Source organism: Cuculus canorus, chromosome 2 (genome assembly GCF_017976375.1).
Source record: "Cuculus canorus isolate bCucCan1 chromosome 2, bCucCan1.pri, whole genome shotgun sequence".
Classification (NCBI taxonomy): domain Eukaryota; kingdom Metazoa; phylum Chordata; class Aves; order Cuculiformes; family Cuculidae; genus Cuculus; species Cuculus canorus.
The window spans coordinates 37840595-37863633 of record NC_071402.1 but is presented as its reverse complement, the minus strand read 5'-3'; the positions used below and the strand labels follow the sequence as shown (position 1 = coordinate 37863633).

At 42.3% G+C, this 23039-nt stretch overlaps 1 protein-coding gene across 2 annotated transcripts in view; it reads right to left on the bottom strand.

The window, feature by feature from the left end:
- Positions 1-18709, bottom strand: part of LOC104068097 (cytochrome P450 7B1) — a 132090-nt gene extending 113381 nt beyond the window's left edge. Inside the window, exon 1 of one of the 2 annotated variants that reach the window (XM_054059454.1) lies at positions 18488-18709. In XM_054059454.1, the coding sequence (XP_053915429.1) occupies positions 18488-18585 (98 nt within the window). In that variant the 5' untranslated portion in view covers positions 18586-18709. Of the gene's footprint in view, positions 1-18266; positions 18373-18487 lie in introns of those variants that run through there. The other variant, XM_054059455.1, reaches the window with a different exon arrangement.
- Positions 18710-23039: the final 4330 nt, after the last annotated feature.

The window sequence follows — 23039 nt, the reverse complement described above, 5'->3', positions numbered from 1 at the left end:
CTCACAGATGGTTTCCGTGGGAAGGAACACAAACGCATTTCACAACAGAAAAAGCCCATTATTTTTACTACACACAACACATTTTTCTTGTACTAGAAGGAACTATCTTGTACTAAAGTGATCAAAAGAAATTCTTAACAATTCAGTGATAACAAACTGCAGATAGCTCTGTGCAGCTGAAGGCTACCAGAGAAGCTTCTCACAGGTCAACTCGCTCACAAACTTGGGATGGATTTTGTTAAAGAAGCATTATATCAGTTTCCAGATGCCCAAAAGAAACAAAAAATACTATAATGTCACAAAATCTTAGTGGCTCAAAAGCTACTTTTACCAACTATGTGATTAGTTTTGTCATTACAATCAGAGAAAATTCACATCTGTTGCGGTCTACCACTGGAAGGCAGTAGTTCTTGACTGTTTTCTACATCTTATTGCTTACAAACGAAAAAAGGGTCTAGAGGCTTCAGCCTTCTCAACCACTGAAACAAACTACTTTTGTTCTGTACAAATCAATAGGATTACACCTCCCCATCTTTTTTATGAGAGTAAGCTTCAGATTGCTTTTAAAAAGTTAGTATCCCACTGGGAAACACCAGATTGAACTCATCAGCAGATGTGGTTAAGAAAAAGCGTGCCAGTTTATGGAAAGAAAATTAAGGGGTGGATTTAGCAGATGACAGTGAGTGTGCCAACTCTGGCTTGCCACACGCAGCTACTAGCATTACAGACCCAGAAAGACGTCTGAGAGACAAGTCACTGCTTCACAGTGTTAGGAACATGAAAAAAAGGTTGCTTCATCAGAACCATGTGGCTGGTATACTTCCACTCAATCCATACAATTCAAATGTATCATATTTCAGATGAAAGGAAACCTAAAATCAGTCCCAGCCTTTTAAGCTGCCAGTCAGCATGGGTAAGTGGATGGAAGTGAAAGTTCTATTTTTAAGCAACCTCAGTTGCCAACAAGAAGTGGTCTCATCCTCCACGGGCTTTCAGATGATTAAAACTGCATTCCAGATACTGAACTGTAAACTTTTCAAGAATCAATGAATGAAGGTATTTTAACTGTGTCAAAACGAAGCCTTGACATTCTGTTCAAAGCATAAAATTTGTATCACATTTTCTCTCATATGGATTAGTAGCACTAAGGCAAGGAAATACATTTCTGTATTTTCTGTATCACACCATGAAACCATGAATTCACATACGCCTCAGAAAGAAAGTGCTGATCTGTCAAAAAAAATGAGCTTCCGCTCAACTTAGAATCTCAAGTCACACTGAAATTGGAAGGTATTCAAAGGCTTAAAAGGAAGCCATTGCTTTGGGAATTCACTGAATCACAACATACGGGTACTCTTATGAACTTGAATTAAACTTGCAAGTATTATCCTTTACATGGTGAGGCAAGTTACCATGTAAAGATGATGAGATGGTGAAGTCAAGCTCCAGCAGAAGCAAAGAACTTATGCGTGGTAAGGCTGCATGTCTTTAGTATCAGGATTTCCACTCCTTCCTGTATGACCTGGTGTGCCATACTTGTCAGTAAACAAATGCACTAAGCTGGTTCTTCAACCAGAAAGGCGTACCACAGCAATCCTCCCTGCTTCCTAAGAACTGTTGCTGCTGCTGGAGGACTTCTGCAGGCACAGCTATCATGGTCTAACATGGCCAGGTCATCAAAATGTTGTTGGTGTTTAAAATGAGTTCACTGAGAAATGCAGTGACTGACTCTCCCAAAAGCACCATAACTACTGTGTGTGTTCATCCTGCAGAGCAAAAATGCAAACCACTGGCTGTAAGAAAATCCAAATCCATTTCTTGATAAAAGCAGGACCAAAATTCCGAGCTCAATTCCCTTTTCAAAAGCCCAGATTTTCAGGATTTGCTGTGATTTTGAATAGTTTTTTCCTATATAAAAGTATTTCAGTTGTTACCGATGTGTTATGAATCAGAAAACCACTAGATTTACATATACAACTTGCAAAAGATATTATCTCATTTGGCTATATAATAAAGCTGCAGCCACTATAGAAGTCCTATGGAGTCAGTAAATATCTAAAGTAAACTCCTGCGCTTGCCGAAATGAATGGAAAACCTTAACTGTCTTAAGTAAGCCCCACAAGTCATGTTGAACACAGCAATAATACAAAGTCTGATAAGGGTCTGTTGTCACTCTTTAACTGCTTTAAAATGAGATTAGGAGAATTAGAGACCTAGAGTTTAGAAAACGCCAGCTCTAGTAGATATTTTATAGAGAGGAAGATAAGCACAGTAAAAACCAAAAGGGACTTGAGATAAAGAAAGAAAATACTACAGTGAATGACAGAGAAACTGCCAGAAAAATCAAGGAAGACTTCAAGGCACTAATTTTTTACTCTGTCTAAAACTGTTGAAAATCAGTTTGATTAGCCAGTGAAGATGACGCAATGACAGAATTATACAAATTAAGAGAATAGCGGTGGGTCTAATCCCTTCTCTGGGTGAAGGAAGAAGTCCTGCAGAAGGCAGGTGTTGAAGGAAAGGCAAGAAGCTTTCAAGCTACTGTTGGCCACTGCAAAGATAAGAATGGACTACAGTGGTGCACAAGGGCAAAGTTTATGCTAGACAAAAAAAAAAATCCCAATATATCTTGATTTAACATAAACGTAGTGGAATTAAAAAACATCAGTAACTACAAATTTGGCGGTTCAGTAAACTCCATTAGGATTCAATGTAAATTTTCTTCAAAAGTCAGAGCACAGCTCTATGTGGGACTCATGGAGGCTGTCCATTCCTAGGGACATTCAACTAACAACTGCCTTCTCATCCTTGGGGCTTCAATTTCATTCAATCATATTTACTTAGGAAGTGTGTAAAATCTAATACTGTCCTCATGCTAAAAATAATGATGTGATCCTGGTGAAGGTTAAGTACACATGCTGATGACCAGTATAGTCAGCAAGACTTGGGGAAGAAATTGGATACAAATGGATAACCCAGGAAGCTACCACAAGCCTTAGAGAAGGACAAAGTGTTGAAGTCCCTGTCCCTTAGGTCTGCAAAAGGAACAGGCTCCCAGCATGAATTGAGCTGTAAGGAAGTGATGATAAGAGGATGAGCTGGGACGGGGATATCAGCTGCAACCACAGGACAAGGTAGGAAGCAGGATGAAATTTCTCTTCCTGCTGTATGTTGACTGTCCTATTTGCTCTTTCATTCTCTCTGCTGCTGACTAGAGATGCACTCTATCACAACCTGCTTTCAGGTTTCAGCCTATCAACTGAAAAATAAATCCCACACAAGGAGAACAGAGGGGAAATAAAGGGCAATTAGAGGCACTGGATGTTAAAGAGTCACTCACATCTGCTGACAGCTATGTTGAGGATCCAGGTGGAATTGCCAGGTGACTTCCCAACAAAAGCGCTCAATTTTTCTATTGTCATTTTGTCTATGGAAAAAATCCCCTTACAAGTTCCAGTGTGATAAAAGCAATTAGCAAAACCCACTCACATGAAACAAAGAAGGGTCTCATTAGCCTAGCTTACCCCCTGAGCAGAGCAGTGGGAATTCATGAAGACAGCTCCTATACAGCGCAGTGAATTTTGTGAACAGTAAAAAACCAAATTAAGAAATCAGAAAAAAAAGCACTTTAATATGTAGTGGAAAAAAAGGGATGATACAAAATACAAAGCCTGCTAAATGAGCAGAAAGTGATAAATACATACTTTATCCTTTACTGATATAAATGCAGCATTACTCACCAGCCAAACTTCGCAGACAGGTTATAGTGATTGTAAGCAGAACTGCAGTGAGGCCCAGGGACCTTATTTACATTAAGAATCCAGCTGTGGTGGTTGTTTTATTCTGTACTGATTTGCAGTGAATTTCAACCTGATTAATGGATGAGGGAAAGGCTGTGGTTATAGTATACTTGGACTTCAGAAAACCCTTTGACACTGTTTCACACAGTATTACGCTTGAGAAACTGGCTACCACCAGCCTGGACAGGCGCACCCTCTGCTGGGTGAAAAAAATGGCTGGATGGCCAGGAACAAAGACTCGTGGTAAATGAAGTTAAATTCAGTAAAAGGGCAGTCACAAGTGGTGTCCCCAGGGTTCAGTGCCGGGGACAGTTCTGTTCAATATCTTTATCAATGACCTGGATGAAGGGATTGAGTGCACCCTTCGTAAGTTCACGGGTGACACTAAGCTGGGAGGAAGTGTCGATCTCCTTGAGGGAAAGGAGGCTCTACAGAGAGATCAGAACAGGCTTGATCACTGGGCTGAGACCAATGGGATGAGGTTTAACAAGGCCAGTGCAGAGTCCTGCACTTGAGACACAACAACCCCATGCAGTGCTACAGGCTTGGGGAAGAGTGGCTAGAAAGCTGCTTGGCAGAGGAGGATCGGTCAACAGCTGGCTGAACATGAGCCAGCAGTGTGCCCAGGCAGCCAAGAAGACCAATAGCATCTTGGCCTGTATCAGAAACAGCATGGCCAGCAGGACCAGGGAAGTGATTCTGCCCCTGTACTCTGCATTGGTGAGACTGCACTTTTAATACTGTGTTCAGTTCTGGGCTCCTTGCTACAAGAAAGACAATGAGGTCCTGGAGCGTGTCCAGAGAAGAGCAACAAAGCTGGTGAAGGGCTGGAGGACAAGTCTTATGATGAGCGGCTGAGGGAACTGGGGTTGTTTAGCCTAGAGAAGAGGAGGCTGAAGGGAGACCATATCACTGTCTACAACTATCTGAAAGGAGGTTGTAGAGAGGTGGGTGTTGGTCTCTTCTCCCAAGTGACCTGTGATAGATAGGACGAGAGGGAATGGCCAAAAGTTGCACCAGGGGAGGTTCAGATTGGACATTAGGAAAAACTTCTTCATTGAAAGTGTTATCAAGGGAGGTGGTGGAGTCACCATCCCTGGAAGTATTTAAAAGATGGGTAGATTAAGTGGTTAGGGATATGATTTAGTAGTGGACAGGCACAGTTGGGCTTGATGATCTCAGAAGTCTTTTCCAACCTAGTGATTCTATGAAATTCATACGTCAGCAGACAATTAACTGATCTGGCCCTTCCACTATCTTAACAAATTAATAATTGACTGCCATGAACAGGAAAGACTTTCTACCACCTTGCTGCCTTTAACAAGATTATTTGATATTTTCCACAGAAAGTAAAAATCATCATCAGATACAGCAGGACTGAATCTGTAGCTATGTCTGAATGGAGTGCCTGGGACTGAATAGGATACTGGAGGTACAAATGGTTATGGGTGGTAGCAGCAGAGATTTTGCCTTCCAGAGCCTTGGGTTTTTCCCACTGAGAAAAGCTCCAGGGGATGGCGATGTCTTGTATGCGTGGGAATCCGAGGGCCCTTCACTTTGGAAGTCACTGTTATCATAGCTCACACAGGGATTTCCATCTTTCTGCCATATGCAATGTTGTTGTCCTTCACTGAAAACTAAAGCTCAGTGTGAAGTCTTTAATTCAACTGATGAAGGACCAAAACTATATCTCTAGGGTGCATTCCTAACACCTATGATTACCTACAAAGTTACAACTATAAGCACACTGGATTGTTTGCTTGTTTGTTTCTTCACATGGTCTGATGAAAGAAACCATCTGATGTACCAAATTCAGCACATTATATTTGTCCTGAAAACAGTTACAAGATTCTTCCTGGGCTTTCATTTTGATGAAATGAATTTTATCACTACAGTTTAAGGTACTTCATCCCTCACATTTCTATTGTATACAGCGCATTTGAGTCTCTTAAACTGCTGAAACGCTATTTGGAGGATGAGATCACACATACTCTTTGCTACTAAACAATATTCTCAGAGGTATCATTAATAACAAGATACACCAAAATAGTGTGGAAAACAAATAAGATTTTTAATGTCTAAGCAAGAAAATGAAGTTTTGGTTCATCTGGTCCCATCTGAATTGTCTCTGTTTTTTATAGTCCTGGTTAAAAACATCTGGCTGCTCTTCTCCTTTTTCCAACAAGCAAGCTAGCATGCAATGCAGGTAATATAGAACAGCAGTAGGAAGCACATGTTCATTGGTCCACCCAAATGTTCTTGCGATGGGGAGAAAGCACATATAGCAAGTTGCTTTGATCCATACCAAATTTCCATCAAGGCACAATTAAAGATGTGCCAAATGAGCTCGACAGCACCTTTATGAAGGCGTGTATTTACAACAGCAGTCTTCAATATTTTGAACAAGAGATGGCCTTGTATGCTAGCTTTGGATGCCATCTTTGGCTACCTTTCATGACTTACAATTAATTTTTTTCCATGTTTAAAGGGACATACGCATCCAATAATGAGACCAAATTCACCCAGCTTTCTTAAAGAGAAGACAGAATGGTGAGGATGACTACAGGATAAGCACTGCACTACTCGTAACGCAAAGGAAAAAATAAACCAAAGGCAGGACATCTTTCCACGCACAATTTGAAGCATGATTGTGTTCAATCACAATTTAATGTGATGCAGGAGACTGGTAAGACTGGGCGGGTCACAACTGTGCTTTACTTAACATCTGTTCAGGAGGAAAAAACACAAAGGTATGTTTGACTTCTGCAAATGAGATCACAAAGCCAGGACTTTCTTTTGAACTTTCTTTTAAGCTCAGCAGATCTCAGCATTGTCTGATTTAACTTCTTACTACTGCAGAGCGAATAGAAGCAGCATGTACATTTTCATTTTAAAGTCTTAATAACAATAGGTTTAATAACAAGGCTCTAAATTTAAATTTAATAACAAGGCTCTAAATTTATTACATCTGATGTGCTTCTATCTGAGGAAGTCCATGGGTTATAAAAAAAATCCCTTCAGTCATAATGTGGTAATATCAAGTAGGATCTAACAACATTTTCTCTGCACAGCATGCAAAAAAACTAAGCAGCTTACAGAAAAAAAAAATTCTGACTCATTCACATATGTAAGATTTCTTTAAAGCTTAATTATAATTTTTTATCTAAAGCAGCAATGCCAGAAATTGAGCTGTCTGTTCAACCACAAACCAGATATTGCACAAGCAGCTGTTTCCTAAGCCACTGAACACTGACATACACAAGCAACCTCTCCAGTCCTGCTGTGAACAATTCTGTGTCGCTCCTTAGCATCAACAGATAATTTAACCTGGCTTTAAAGGATATTATGTGCAAGCCACTAGGACACAAACTTCAAATTTCCCTCATTTGGTCCTCACAAAGGGCCCAAGCTCTGAACCCAGCTTGTTGCACTTGTTCCAAGGCCTGAAAATGAATCTCCATCAGTCATGTGTGCTATGATGGCAACTATAACTGAAAAGCCCAAGCACCTATTGTGTACTGTCATGCACTGTAAGATTAATTTTATCATCAGATGTACAAATCTAAGTCCCACCGCTGTTGAATCAAAATCTGTCAGGCATGTATTTAGGGTTAAAAAGAGCACCATGTACAAGCCTGCCCTCCCGGTACTTTCATTTTTCCTTCCCGTTTTGCCCAAATATCAATTCTGAGGGTTCATAGTGTTTTAAAATTGGTTCTTGGATGACTCCTGAACTGAGAGACATTTTCACTCTTCGTACAGCTACACAGCTGCTCCTTTTCAAACGGGAATCGCACCCGAGCATTGCAGTGCAGGCTCTGGCAACACGCCTTGCCCTCAGCTGTAGGGCTTGGAAATTTGCTATTTAAGCAAAACAATTATTGTGCTGAAAACTAACCTAAACATCTGAAAATCTTTTAAAAAACTGAAAAAAAATCCCATCCAACAAAATACAGAAGCTTTTGAAAGGAATAAGGAAGAAACACATAGTCCACTGGAAACATTTCACAAATATTGATATCTACCAAAAGAAAAGCAAACCTTCCAGGGAGGCTTTTCCTGTCTTAATGAAATATATAACTCCGAGGATGAGCAAACATCACAGATCAATGGAAGGAAAGAAATTATACTTCGTCATCAATCCACTGTTTGAGCTATTTTCAGAGAAGCTTCCCAAATGCGACTCCCAGAGCTTCTCATGCTGAAAAACCAGCTGGAGAGTATTAGTAGGGCTATGATCTGTCACACAACAGAAGCACTGAAGAGGAGTTATTGTAACCTAAAAAACATGCCAGCACTGAAGAGGAAAACATGGAGCAGTACTTCTCAGCTAGGGAAGCAGTGACCAAACACTACAACAGCATCCGTTGAGAGGACCAGCAGTGGAAGTCACTCAAATTCTCTCTGAAGAGATACCAGCAACTGTCCTTTCTTCAGTAAGCATCCTGCTTTCGTCAACCAGATTAAATAAGAGTATCTGAAAATACTTTGATTTTCCGCACGGCCCTTCTAGAAAGTTGGAGACCATCCCTCTGAAACCTTCAGAGACTACAGCATTATACCATAACAAAAGGGCAAATTCATCCTTCTGCTGGCATGCATACTAAGGGAAAGAAAAGAGTACAAAAAGATTGAAATACTGAATCCTCAGGAACTTCATTTTAAGCACTAATTCTCCATCAATTCTGTCTAGTGTGCTTTAATAGCAGTAGTTTCTCTTGTTAAGGAATATACAAGCTCCTTTGGGGTTTGTTTTTAGGGGTTATTTTTAAAGTAATTACTGCCAGAGCAATAATTGCAAAACTTCTGCATTCTCACACAGTGTTGAAATGATACTATCTTTTTCATCATATTACATCACTTGAAAAAGTAATCAAAATGTGGTGATTTTCTATGATAATTTTTTTTCAATGTATCAATTAAAAAAATCATATTTTATTCAGCCTTTTCAGGTGAGGCAAGTGACACAAGAATTTGTACTGACTACTCAGGAAAAACCTGCAGTTGGGCATCCTGAGGAGTAAAGAACTGGTATGAGGAAAGAGCAGGCCAGTAAGTGGTTTGCTGATTTTTCTGGGGAGCCACACAAAACCAGACAGGCAACCCCACTTAGCAGTGCTGCATTCTATCTTAGCCACTGGTGGCAGAGACTCACACAAATAAGAACTCCAGGGGTACAGAGTGAGGCTGTCAGTAAGCAACACGAGCAGCTCATGGCAAACATGCGCGGGTCTCTGGCAGGTCCTTGGGATGCCACAGACTAGGAAAGGCATGTTTCTTCAATCTCCCGCTATGTACATGAGCCTGCAATGTGCAGTGTTGCAATCTGAATTTGCACTGCAGCTAGGAAGTTAGGAAGGGGTGACTATGTGATGGAGAGGACACTCCTCTAACATTACATTTTAGCTTCAGTTTGCTCATCTGTTCTTTCTCCACAGGCCTCCACAGGGCTTCCTGTTAGGACATCATGCAATGATCTCCCAAATCAAAAGAGATGCATCCACTGCATTCAGCTAGAATCTCCTACCATCAGGCCTACAGGATGAGAGAGCATTACTTTTTAAGAACATTAGAATATTGCTTAGGAAACTACAAGATTAAATCATGAGAAGAACAACCATAGCATTTTTCTGCTGATTTGAATTACGAATAGAAAGTACGAGCAGTTAAGGAAACAAGATATGTTCTATACAAGAGCCAAGATTTTTTTTCCTGACATGTGCCAAACAAGGAGAAGAAACAGAAGAATCTGGCACCATTAAAAACAGTTTGTGGAGAAAGGAACTGAATATCTACAGCCAAGCTCCATGTGGTTTGTAAGGAGGAAACTTTTGTTTTATGGGACTCTCAGTCAGCCAAAATTCTCCCAGACGGCGTGCAAAAGGATATTAGCCTAAAAACCTACACGCATCTTGTAGAAGGATCAGTGAATGGTAGGGAAAGAAAAAGAAGACTAGTGAAGTTTTAAATCAGAATTCAAATTCTGCCTCATGGTTGAAAATGTTAGTTTACCAGACAGCTATAATGTCATATATGGTAAGCGTGTTGGAAAGGAAAGGCAGCAAGTTAAAGCACAAAACTAGAAGTCAGGAAAATGAGTTCCAAGCCTGGCTCCACTACCAAGGAGCTCTGTAAAACTTGGATAAAAGAGAAAAAGACTGCCAACTTAGCTGTAAGATTTTCCTTAACTTCGTGTAATGTATTAACATTGCACTTATGCTGTTTCTTTTAGCTTCTATATTTCCCTCACTCCCTGGCATTACTATGCACCAAGTTAAATAAGCGACTAGATGGAGAACTGAGAACAGTTGTATTATTACACCAAAACAAGCTCTGCTCAACTTCTTAATCAATCACGAACAATTTTATATGGGACTACAATTCTCATAACTGAGCGAAATACTAACGTGATCCAACATGCTCAGCTGAACATTGTGATAAAATTGGCATTTCTGGATTAAAACAGTAACTATAACTGGTACTTCAGCATACAAGAGAAAGAGTATAGGCAGGCAACAGTTCCACTGCACATGTTGAATGGTCATACCCTGGAAAAATTTTTTTCATCTTCTGTGAGTGCCCTGTCAAGTATTCAGCTGCATTATCTGTAAATTAACCTCCGATTTACAGCGGGGGAACTCAGGCAGAGTCTGCAGGCAAGAATGCAAGCTCAGAAGCATTCAAATCCCTGCATCCCACTGAAGTCAGTCCTCCCTGAGGGAGTGGGAGACCCAGCTAGCTCTGTAGGTTGAGACTCCAGTCTGTCCTGCAGTTGCCCGACAATGTTGCTCTCTAGTTATATCACCAAAGATTAAAACACATCAGGTGGCAAATTTCATCATTATGCTTAAAGCAAAAGTAGTTAATATCTTCTGTAAGCAGATACCAAGATTAAGATTTGCCCCTTTGTGCCTTCCTTCACACTGGCCTTTATACGTAATGCTTCAGCTAAGATTTTCCAACTGGCATGCTTTCCTCCCCTAAATACAGTGGTAAGTATGAATCTGTATTTGCTTAGGTTTTCCTCATTTGTACCTTTAGGACTATCAGCTTGCAGAAGGCGCAGAAGGGTTAATTGTTCAGTACTTTCTGCAAGCTATGTGCTTTTGTGTACAGTGCTCTAAGTGGGTGCTCCATGTTCATGCTGCACTGGAATAACGAAAAGAGCTGAAAGCAATTCTCTCTAATTCTTGCCCTTTAATTTTATTTCCTCCAAAAATAATAAAGAGAAGAAAGCAAGACCAAGTACTTAAAGAGGAAGAAAAAAACCAAACAAACCAGAAAAGAAATAAAAAGATCATGGGCATTTTTCACAAAAACACTGGAAGGAAAAAACACTGTAATGGTAAAAAACATTGTATTTTAGTGAGAAACCTGAAGCTAGCAGTTTTTATTAACACTAAAATTATCTCCACTTCTCACACACGTACATTTACCAGGGTCACATCTACTGATGGGTTCTGGGTGCTAATTGAGACCAGACCAGGTACAAACTAAAGCTTAGCAACCCCCAGCGAAGTAGGTCAAGAAAACTGGGAGGGAAGGGAAACTGTTGCTAGGTGGCAGTGTACCTTAAGCAAAGAATACCATAAGTCATAGATTATTGGAAAAGTTTATCTGCTCAAAGAGGTGTCATCTTTCGTGTTACCTTCAAATCCTTGGTAGGAAGCAGAACCCAAGATGTACATGACACCCAGACTACATAACAGAAGGAGGAGAAAGAGCACCAAGAAAAAATGAAAAACCTGTCCTGAGACGCTATCACACAAGACCCATAATGTAATGGCTCCCAGATCTATTAGTGCCACAAGAGAACTCAAAAGTCAGTGAAATGAGTCTGGCACATGTTGAGAAGACTATGGTTTTGCTTACTTTGTTTTATTTGACCTTCGCTAAACTCCTACCGGTAGAAGCAAATAGAGAAGTAAGTTTCCACCACATCTTGGCACAACATTGCATAGTTAATAGAAAATGCAAGTGTGGTGGTGAGAAAGAAAGGATTTTTTAAGGTTACTTAAGCAACAGAACTGTTACTTTTCTGCTTTAAACAGTTTTAGTCTTCAATCCTAATCTTTTTAGAGTGGAGTAAGTGGACAATGACATTCAGTCAAAGGAGGTCACAAGAACACACACGCTCCCTAGGACTCCAAGGATGGGGAAAAGCCTCTGCAGAAAGCCAAGGTAAGGAGGCAGAGGCTAGATTTTTCTGGTATCCTTCTATCTGTCCTTCCTGATGTTCCCTCCAACAGAAAACTACCTTAACATATTGCCTAAATTAGCAGAAGTGGTAAAAAAGACAGGCTGATGACATCTTGTGAACTACAATTCGCTTGGTAAGAGAGCTGTTAGCAAGCTCACAGCTTGTCACAGAGAAGGATAAGATGTTCTTGAAGGCAAAGATGAAATCTACATTCTTTTCAACAGTATCTATCTGGGTTCAAGAAAGTAATTTTTTTGAAAAGTATCTTAAATTAATGTAATTGTATAGATTGGAGGAATTTTAGAGGATAGAATGATAGAGAGAAAATGAAAGATAATTCGCTCCAACAAGGCTTTAAATGAGTAACTCAGGCCATGGCAAAATCCTTTCTGTGAAACTTAACAAGTAATTCTTCTTATATTGACTTTAATCTACAATTATATGCTTGCCTTTTTTTAGACCATGTTCTGATACATTAAAAACTGGTCAGAAATAATATATTAGAACATCTGTGCCCCATCGAACCCAGCATGGGAATTCTTAAACTGCTGTACAGTAAAACCCACACAGGTTGCAAGCGCCATAGACCGTATCATTCCTCACAAGCAATCTTGACTGTGAAACACATTCATAATAATTAAAATACCAACCTTACTAACCTACAGATTTGCAGACGAAACAATTTTTACAAACTCCTTCAACGGTGTAGCTCACATAGGACATGCATCAACTTCTCAAGAGACACAAACCTCTCATGAGTATTTCCAGGTTGGGTCTGTATCTTCTTTATCTCAAAAACTTTGGGATGGAAACATCATGACAGCAGGATCCAATTCCAACGGATAAATAAGGATGCAACAATCTTTGTTCCACTGTCGCCCTCCCCGAGGCCGGTGGTTTTAATTTGCGGTCTGCCTGAGCCTCTTCCTTTTCCTGCTAATTTGCAGTGTCTGCCCCACAAGCAGGGAGGCAGAGAGCATCCCAGCCTTGTCTCCAAACTGTGGGTTACAATTTGGGATCATTTTCAGTCATGGACATGCAATACACCCTAGCAGCCAAAAAAAAGCCACAATTTAGGCAAGAAAAAGTGGAAAAATATCACACCTATAGAAGTCATTAGGAGCCAAGCCCTGTTGATCTTGAGAATGCTTCCCAGTTTGGGCAGCATTCCTACTGGAAGACACACACAGGAGTTGGCTTCACCTGCCATCTCACTTTCCGCTGCGTAACACTGTGCATAGCTCATGGAAAAACACTTTGAAAACAATAAAAAACATAAAGCTGGGGCTGACTTAGACATTTTATGAAGACAAAAGAGAATAATCTATATAATCTCCAGGCTAGGTAGTCATCAGGTTTTGCCATAGCAGAAATACTTTTGTACAGCGGCACAAATGAAGCTCCCTTTGGAGAAAATACATTTCCCAGCACACAGCCTATATAGGCTTTTCTTCATTAACCAGTGAGAGGGAGATCTTTCTGTAGCATGCAGAGGGCACTGAGCCTCATTTGACATTGAAGTTTAACTCAAAATAAAATTTTCTGTGATTAAGGAAACTTTTGTTCTACTTCTGTTTCTTCACCATCTGCAACACAAAACCTGGCAGACTCCAATTAGTTTCCTTTGTGTTATTATTGCCACCGGCATTCAAATAATAAACATTTATACAAAAGGAAAATCCTCTTCCTTTGGTTGCTGTCTCCAAAGAGCAGATGTAAATATTGTAATCTGAAAACCTGCATTGAACTCACCGAGAAACCTGGTAACACCAGATTATCACAACTGCACTACAGAAAAAAGGCAGCGGCAGATTAAGTCAACACAACACCTCTTCTGACAAAATCTTTACTCCAGTAATGAGCATTTAGCCTGAGAGGAACTGAAGGAGAAGCACCTCATGCCAAGAAAGGCGAAATACTGCAACATCTGCTTAAGGAACATCAGGGATGGATTTGAGGAGTTTCCTTCTGTGGGACATATAAATTCTCTTTATGCTCCTGGACACGTAACTCTCAGAGTCATGTAGGTGGTTATGCTTCACCTCAGTCGAGCTGAACAGAGGCATCTTCCAGCTAAACAAACTTAATGAACTCTGAAGAGTAAGTTAACACTTAATGCTGTATATTTACTTAGTTAAACTCTTCATTTATATATGTAGATACTTGGCCACTGTTGCTATCCTAGATGGAACCCACGCATAGCTATGGTTAGGATGTTAAATTTTATTATTCTGGTAAAGTTTATCTTAGCACTTTAAACACAATAAACAATACTCTTAAACAGAGTTTGCACACTGGTACAAGCATACCAACATCAGGGAAATACATCAGTTTCTCTAAGAACAGCTGCATAAGTGAAGTAGCAACACTTTTTTGTAGCATAGTCAAGCTCTACAAAACTAGAATTGTTCATGTTTCTGTCCGAATGTTAATGATGCATGATCAGAAGAACAGCCTTGACTTTGGCATTTATTCACACAGCAATTTACCAACAGTGCCTATGTCAACAGGTTCCCAAATGTCTTTTTGTGGACTCCTGACTGGGGTAGCCTCCACTGATGCTCGGTTCATCAGACAGAAATAGAAGAAAGGGAAAGAAATCTGACAAGTGGAGGACACATGGGGATGGATAAACAGCTAAAGGTCAGATAAGCAAATGGAGATAGCAAACTTGCAAAAATCTGAGAATTATGAACTAAGCCTTATCTCCATTTTTTAATCCACTGCACCTTTAGCACCGCTCTTCTTCCTGCAGATCAGAAATGGCCACTGAAGGCAGCAAGACAATGCACAATTACTTTTCTTCTCTTATAATTAAAGAAAAAAATAATAATTGCACATTTTAATGGAGGAGGATAGCACTTGTGCACCAGCAACTTATGCTGAGGGCTGCACTGTGCAGAGGTTGATGGGGTTTCCCACTTTTTCTTACCAGTTGCTTGCATACTGGTGCTTTGTACACTTCTTTGAGAAACAGCACTGGACTAAAAGAAACAGTTTACTAATGGAACAGTGGTTTGGGGTTTTGGATAAGACAGTATGCCTTCTTGCTGAGGTCTCCTGTACATACCATTCTGTTGTGGCAGAAACGTCCAAACAATTCTGCTATAGACTGTAAAAAGCTGACTTCAAAAGCTCTACAGCCAAAAGGGTTATGAAAATAACTCCAATTCTTTGATCCAGGTTCTTTGATCCTTTCTGCCTACCACTCACAAGTGTCTGGAAACTTTACAGCAAAAGCTTTACCCATTTCCATTTCCAAAACCTCAATGTATTACAATTTTATTAGTATTTCTACTCATCATAGGCACAATTTTATAATATGACCGAGCCAGTAAAACAGCTTCTAGCCCTAAAATGACACCCGATCCCATTTGGCTTGACCAGGTTCTCACTGCTCCCTTTTTGTTTTCTGGGCTGACCTCCTTCATGAAACTGAACTTGCAGGAAACTAAACCTATCCAAAAAATATTGTTTTGCTGGTTTCACTCCCAGAACCAGCTCACAGGGGATCAGATAAGCAACAGGGAGGAGGAGTGACCAGTCAAGCAACAGCTATCGATTCAGGAAGCTGATCTTAAACATGAAACCGCATGCTAAGCTACTCTATCAAGTGGTTTGTCTCTTGAGATGACCCCGCTGGAATATTGGGATGGGCGTCTTCCACCTAAGGGCTCTCTAACTGTAATCACATTAATAATGTTTCCAAAACAGACATCATGGAAAGAATCCATCTCTGTTTACATGCAGTGACCAGACACCTTCCGGAATCAATCCAAGAATTTTTGCCATTTTTCTCTGTTATTTCATTAATTTTATACACAGTCCCAAAGTTAGGGTTATTGGTCTAAAACCTGCCAGACTGATTTTCTGACCCCTTTTTAGAGGCTAGTACTGCAATTTCTTGTTTTGCATTTATACGTCTACACCTCCAAAACTATTTTAATGATTAGAAAACTGTTTACTATTTAGAATCAAACATTATTTATGTTTCATTACATGCTTTAAAAAAATAAGCAAACAGAGTGAATAGCGATTCCTTCCCTTCTTCACTCCTACTCCACCAAGCTTTTACACACACATTTATTCATTAACTGAGGAACAAGGCACTGTAGAATTCAAATACTGGCAACGTAAGTGAAAAGCACCCTGGAAAAGGTTAGCATATAAAGAAAGATGTATTTTTCAGAAAGAGAGAGAACAGTTCAAGGAAGTGCTTCTCTGCCTCCAAAAAAACGTGTCTTCAGAAAACCATAGAACGCTCTTGGTTGGAAGGAACCTTTAAGGTCATCTAGTCCAACACCCCTGCAGAAGCAGGGACATCTTCAACTGCATCAGGTTGCTCAGAGCCCCATCTGACCTGACCTTGAATGTTTCAAGGGATGGGGCCTCCATCACCACCCTGGGCAACCTGTTCCAGTTTTCACCACGGTCATTGTAAAACATGTTTTCCTTATATCCAGTCTAAATCTGCCCTCTCTTTGTTTAAAATCATTACTCCAAATTCTAGCACTACACTCGCTGATAGAGCCCCTCCCTCGCTTTCCTGTAGGCCTCCTTTAAATACTGGAAGGCCACTATATGAGGTCACCCTGAAGCCTTCTGTTCTCCAGGTTGAGCAACTCCAACTCTCTCAGCCTATCCTCATAAGTGAGGTGCTGCAGCCCTCCCTTGGGTGATTTTCATGGCCTTCCTCTGGACCGGCTTAAAGTGCCCCACAACAGGTGTGTACCTTCTGTGAAGCTTTCAGACAGCTGAAAGAAACTAAAGCCAACACCATGCGAGACACCAACAGAAATCAGCGAAATGTCCATGATATGAGTCCTAGTGCTGATACCGCTGCCAGCTACTCATGGCACAGGGAAGTGGCAGTTGATGCCGCAGCTCAGCTGCTGTGTTACCCTGCCCCTAAGTCCAGCATGCCTTGGACTCCACAGGAAGGTTGGGAAGTTCTGCACTGGGACTCTTTTTGCTGCATATGGCGCACAGGTAGCATTTAGGTTTTTATCAGACCTCAGGGTCATTTCTCTTCTCACACCAAACTGACGGAGGCCAGGCTATGTGCACCATGTACCGCTTGTTTTGTTTTGATTCATACAATAACTAGGTTGGAAAAAACCCTTTGAGATCAATCATAAAATGGTTTGGGTTGGAAGAGACCTTAAATATCATCTAGTTCTAATCCCCTGCGATGGGCAGGGATACCTCATACTAGATTGGGCTGCCCAAGGCCCCATCCACCCTGGCCCTGAACAACTCCAGGGATGGGACATCTACAAATTCCCTGGGCAACCTGTACCAGTGCCTCACCACTCTCACAGTGAAGAAATTTCTCCTTATGTCTAGCCTAAATCTGCCTCTTTTCAGTTTATACTCATTGTCTCTAGTCCTATCATGGCAAGTCTTTGTCAACAGTCCCTCCCCAGATTTCTTGTAGCCCCTTCAGGTACTGGAAGGTCGCTGTAAGATCTCCTCTGAGCCTTCTCTTCTCCAGGCTGAACAACCCCAACTCTCTCAGACTGTCCTCATACAGGAGGTGTTCCAGCTCTCTGATTATCTTTGTAGCCCTCCTCTGGACTCGTTCCAACAGCTCCATCTCTTTCTTATATTAAGGATTCCAGAACTGGACACAATACTCCAGATGAGGTCTCACAAGAAAGGAACAGAGGGGCAGAATCACCTCCCTCAACCTGCTGGTCACGCTTATTTTGATGCAGCCCAGGACACAGTTGGTCTTCTGGGCTGTGAGTGCACATTGCTGGCTCATGTCGAGCTTCTCATCAGTCTGCACCCCCAAGTCCTTCTCCTCAGGGCTGCTTTCAATCCCATCATCCCCCATCCTGTAGCAAAACTGTGGATTGCCCCAACCCAGGTGCAGGACCTTGCACTTGGCCTTGTTGCACCTCACGAGGTTCTCACAGCCTCACTTCTCCAGCCTGTCCAAGTCTCCCTGGATGACATCCCATCCTTCCCGTGCAGCAACTGCACCACTCAGCTTGGTGTCATCTGCAAACCTGCTGAGGGATCATCAAGCCCAACCGCACCCGACCACTTCTAAAGCACGTCCCTAAGCACTTTATCTACCCATCTTTTAAACACCTCCAGGGATGGTGACTCAACCACCTCCCTGGGCAGCCTCTGCCAGTGCTTGATAACAATTTCGGTGAAGAAATTGTTCCTAACGTCCCATCTGCACCTCCCCCGGCGCAAGATGAGGCCACCCCCTCCCGTCCTATCCCCCATTCTGAGCACGGACTCTCACGCACCCACGTGCGAGCGGCGGCCGCGGCTCTTCCCACGCCGCAGCGGGATGGGGGGAGGAGGGGGGGACACACGCATCCATCACCCCCCGTTACCCCTCACCGGGTCCCCGCCGCCCCCGGCCTGGCAGGGAGGGCTCTGATAGGGTTTCCCGTCGCGGAGGGGCGGTCGGAGGGAAGCGCAGCCCCCGCTCCCCCGTGCTGGAATGCGCCCCCCGTCGCGGTACCTCTTCCTCCTGCAGAGCACGCACACAGCCCAGAGCAGCAGCGCGGCCGCCGCCGCCGCCCCGCCGTAGCCGCCGAGCTGCAGCGCCTCGCCTCCCATCGCCTCGGTGCCCGCTGCAGCCTCGTCGCCGCCGGGGAGGAAAAGTTTCTCCCGTCCTCTGGCTCCCTTCGCAGGAGGAGAGGCGCCCGGCCGGCCGGCCAGCCCTCCCCGCCCACCCCGAGCCCGAGGGGCTGGGTTTGGCTGCTCCGAGCGGGACCGGAGCGACCCGCCCGGCTCCTCCCCGGGAAGCGGCTCCCCCGCGGCTTCGGGAAAGGGACCGATCCGGCCGAAAGGTCCCAGGACGAAGACCCGGGGGGGCGGGATGTCCGTGGATCATCCCACCCACCGAGCCGAAGAGTGTCTCCCCGCCCTCCGAGCCCTCCTACCCGGTGGTCGCCGCACCCCGAGAGGGGCTCCCCGGGCCTGGGTGGCCACGCCGTGTTCCCAGCGGTAGGCTGGGGCAGGTATCGGCGCCAGCAGCGCTTTGGCCTCCGCTTGGTTTTGGTACAAGCACCCGATGTATGTCCCTTTCTTAAGAAGCGGGACAACAACCCCCCAGCTTCGTAAAACTTAACCTCAAGTGGGATAATCTAGACATGAACAGTGAATGCTGTCGGGTATGAGAAGAAGTCAGGTCCAGTCCCCAAATTAGCACGCCCAGTCCTCCCAGGACCACTGTGCCAGCACTTCTGTTGTGTTACAGGGAGGGACAAGCAAGAAGGAGATGAGAAAACCCCAGCTGAGGGAATGGAGAGATCCCAGCTTGAGGAAGTGGGATGGGGTGCAGTGGGGAAGACGTCCAGGGAGGTTAGTACTCCCAGGGCAACAGTAGCACTTTTTAGCCCTGCTGAGGTTTGGTACAAGGTATGCTCAGAAACACTGCTGTGATGTAACACAAATTCATGCTGAAGGATGGAGTAAGATGCTTTAGCTTCTGGAATTGCAGTTTGGTTCTTGATGGACTGAAGGTCGTGTACCTTACTCATTCTCAGATGTAGGCAGTATTATGAATTATGTGCTTCACTATATTTGATGCTTTATATATTCCTTTCCTCTTGGAAACCAGTTGTACCACACTCAGTTTTCCAAATTGCCCTGTTAAGTGTTTTCTGAATTGTAAAGACCCAACTGTATCTTAGCAGATTAAAAAAAAAAGCCAGTTAGTTAGCTAAAAAACCCTTGCTGACCTTAGCAGATCTCATCATTTTCAGAAGCCTGACTCACATCTGGGGGTTTGCACTTGGCAGGACCATGTGTCTTCTTCCTAAGACACTCCTGTTGATTTCAGTAAAATACTCAAAAACGCCACTGTATTAATAAGAGAAAATCTAATTAATAGATCTCACATTAAAGCGTCTCAGAATCTGGTCCCTATTGCTTAAAACCGTCAGCTGTCCCTCCTGAGATTAAAAGATCAGACGCAGTTATTATGCAATACAATGCACAGAAGGAAACCATAAGAGAAACTAAGGCTTTACTCATATCTCTGTAGGGCTTTTTGCTGGAAACAGTATTTGAAATCCCCAGCCTGGGAATCCCAAGAGGTTTCTTAGCTACAAATGCTGTTAATTCTTGCAAAAGTAATTATTTGGAACTGAAAAGCATCACACTGCAAGACATTGCACAGTACCAAATATTACTCATTTTACAAGTGACCTCTGCTGTGAAAATTTAGTGTTTCGCTTAAGTATAGTGAGAAATAGCTGTTCATATACAATTAAATAGTTATGGCAGCTAGAGTAAGTCCTCATCCAGATTAAAAACATCAAAACATCAAGATCACTGGTTGTGGCAGAGGGTATGAATAGGGTTACAGCAACATTTTTTTTTAATTTGCACTGTTTGTATTTAAGTTACCGTCTCAGATCAACTGTGGATGAAAAAAACACATCGCCACACACCCCAAAACACCACACCATGAGCAAGACTGTTATTTTAAACTACAGGGAACACAACTTGAAAGGTCCTAAGTACCCTGAGAGATCTGTGTACTCTTCTGTGTCAACCCTTTATAAAGCCCAAGAGGATGGATTAATTTGTCCTCAGCAAGTCAAGGAATCTCGAAGAGTTAGCTGCCTGCTGGATTTTGGTGTGTTATATGTAGTATGAACTGCCTCAATGCAGATCTAGCAGGGTGGTATTTGCACATAACACACACAATTAAAGCTATAAGAAGTGTGTCTGTACATATTGACGTCTCGGCTGACTGGGGAAATAAGGTGAGGCTAAACAATCCTCTTTAACATAGCTGTATCAGAAGAAAGGAAATTTATTTCATTTTCAGGAAGTTCAAACCTAGTCGTATAGCGATATGGTCTCGTGTTGAAAAATGACTTTAAGAATTGGAGGGATTTTCGATTTCAAGCTATCATGAGATCTTTATGGAGCTCTCGCTGCAACGTGGAAATATGTGAGGATAAAGAATGCAAATGGTGTTATATTTGGAAAGGGATAATATTACTATCCAGCTGGATACAACTGTGTCCAGTTGTTATCCTTACTGGTGGGGTGTAATTGCTGCTGTTCTATGACAGTAGTATTGGCTTCTTGACAAATTTCTTCAAGCGCATTCCCTATGCTTAGCAAGCTCCTAGAAACAACTGCAGGCTGGAGAGAGGTGAAGGCATTTGCAAATATATACTGGAGTGGGGTGAGGGATAGAGAATTCATAAGCTAAGCTTTAAAGGCTTTTCCACGGACAATGTCAGATAGGTTTCTAATACCATGTTAGTAAGCCTAGGTAGATAGGTAGGTAGATAGGTAGGTGGATAGATAGATAGATAGATAGATAGATAGATAGATAGATGCTCAGTTACGTTTCTCCTGTTTAAATTGTTAACATTCTGTACATATGCTACAGTTCAAAATGCATACTGTGTGTATGTTTCATACTGCCAATGTTGTAAGATGATATAGATCATATTTTTTTGTCTTATGAAAATGCAGAAGACTCAAAATAAACTTCAAACAGTATATACTGCAATCTGTACTGTATGTTACACATCACAGTGTGATTTTGCTATATGCAGCACATTGACAAATGCCTGTTCTACTGGTTAGCTTTCGTGTGCACAAGGATTTAAACTCCCAGGCTCAGACAAGAGCAGATTCTCTATTACTGCAACACCAGTGAGGTATGTGTTATAAGTGATGGCAGGAACAAGGCTTATTTTTCCTGTTGCCCAGCAATACTCGTTCTAAGGCTATTTTCAACAGCTTATAGCTTTACTCTGCTCTAAGCACTGCAGCTGCAATACTGCAAGTCCATTTTTGCCTTCATGCACATGAAGTGTTTAAACCAAAACAGTCCATGTATTTTTGTGAACAGAACATACCCATGCTAACATTTTTTAGCAATTTAGAGACACGTCAGTGGCATCAAACTTTGAAACAGGGTCAACAAATTAACCTCTGTGTCAAAGATAATCTGTCCAAATTTATTTAGGTTATAAGCCCCACAAGAAGAGAGGTTTTGTATACTTTAGTGACCTGCTGGACCTTTGGAGCTTAATTCCATGAAGATGCCACTGGAACTGGGTCTGCTTCCAGCTCTCAGCTCAGCAGCTGTTTTCTTTGAAAGTGAAGTTCTGAGCTAATAGAGATCAGGCTGAATTCAGGGCAACGAAACTAAAAGCCTTTTTGTTCACTGCTCCCCGTCTCCCTTCCTGCTGGAATACAGGCAAAGGGAAGTGCAATAATTTAAGTGTAGGACAGAAAGGCTACAGACCTCTCAAATCTTACTCAGTAGACTTAAGACTAATACATTTGATTCTCACTTTGTATTCTCTCCTTTGTGAACATATCAATTTCTTTTCAATGCTTTTGTAACGCTGTGCTGCAGCCTCTCTCCCATGACCTCCTGTGTCAATCACAGCGGATCAGCCTGAGCTCTGAACAAGACTCCATGTTGAGAATGGTGACAAGTCCCACTCATCTATCCCTGCACTTCAAATGTTGTAGCCCCACTTCCCACTATCATGTGGGCTGACAAGGCGAACACACACCTATTACCTGCACTAACACACGGACTTGTATCATATCAGGGAAAAAAAGGCTGAAACATCTGTAGGGGCAGGAATGGTGGGGCTAGGTGGTAGAGATGGGGAATTGAACAGGCAAAGAGATTATGAAAAAGTGGCAGGAAGGGAAATAGAAAAGAGGATTGGGAAGAGATGAGTGGAAACAGGATGAACGAGCAAGGTGAAATCTGGGAACCAAAGGAAAAGAAAGAAAAAGAGAGTAGGAATAGGAAAGATTTTGAGGAGGCTGAGAGAACTGTAACTGCCTCAGTGTAGAGATTAAGGTGTGGAATTGTGATATGGGTCAAAGGTGAAATCCAAGAAGAGAGGTGGAACTGGAAATGAGTGGAAATAGCAGTATAGGAGAGGAGAAGCCAAGAGGACTGAGATCAAAACCTCTGAGGTAGTTCCTACAGTTTGCAGTCTGGGTCTTAGAAGGGGAGAGAAAAGGGGTTTGGGTAAAAAGTTGTCACTGTGAAAGCATAAAGAGGATGA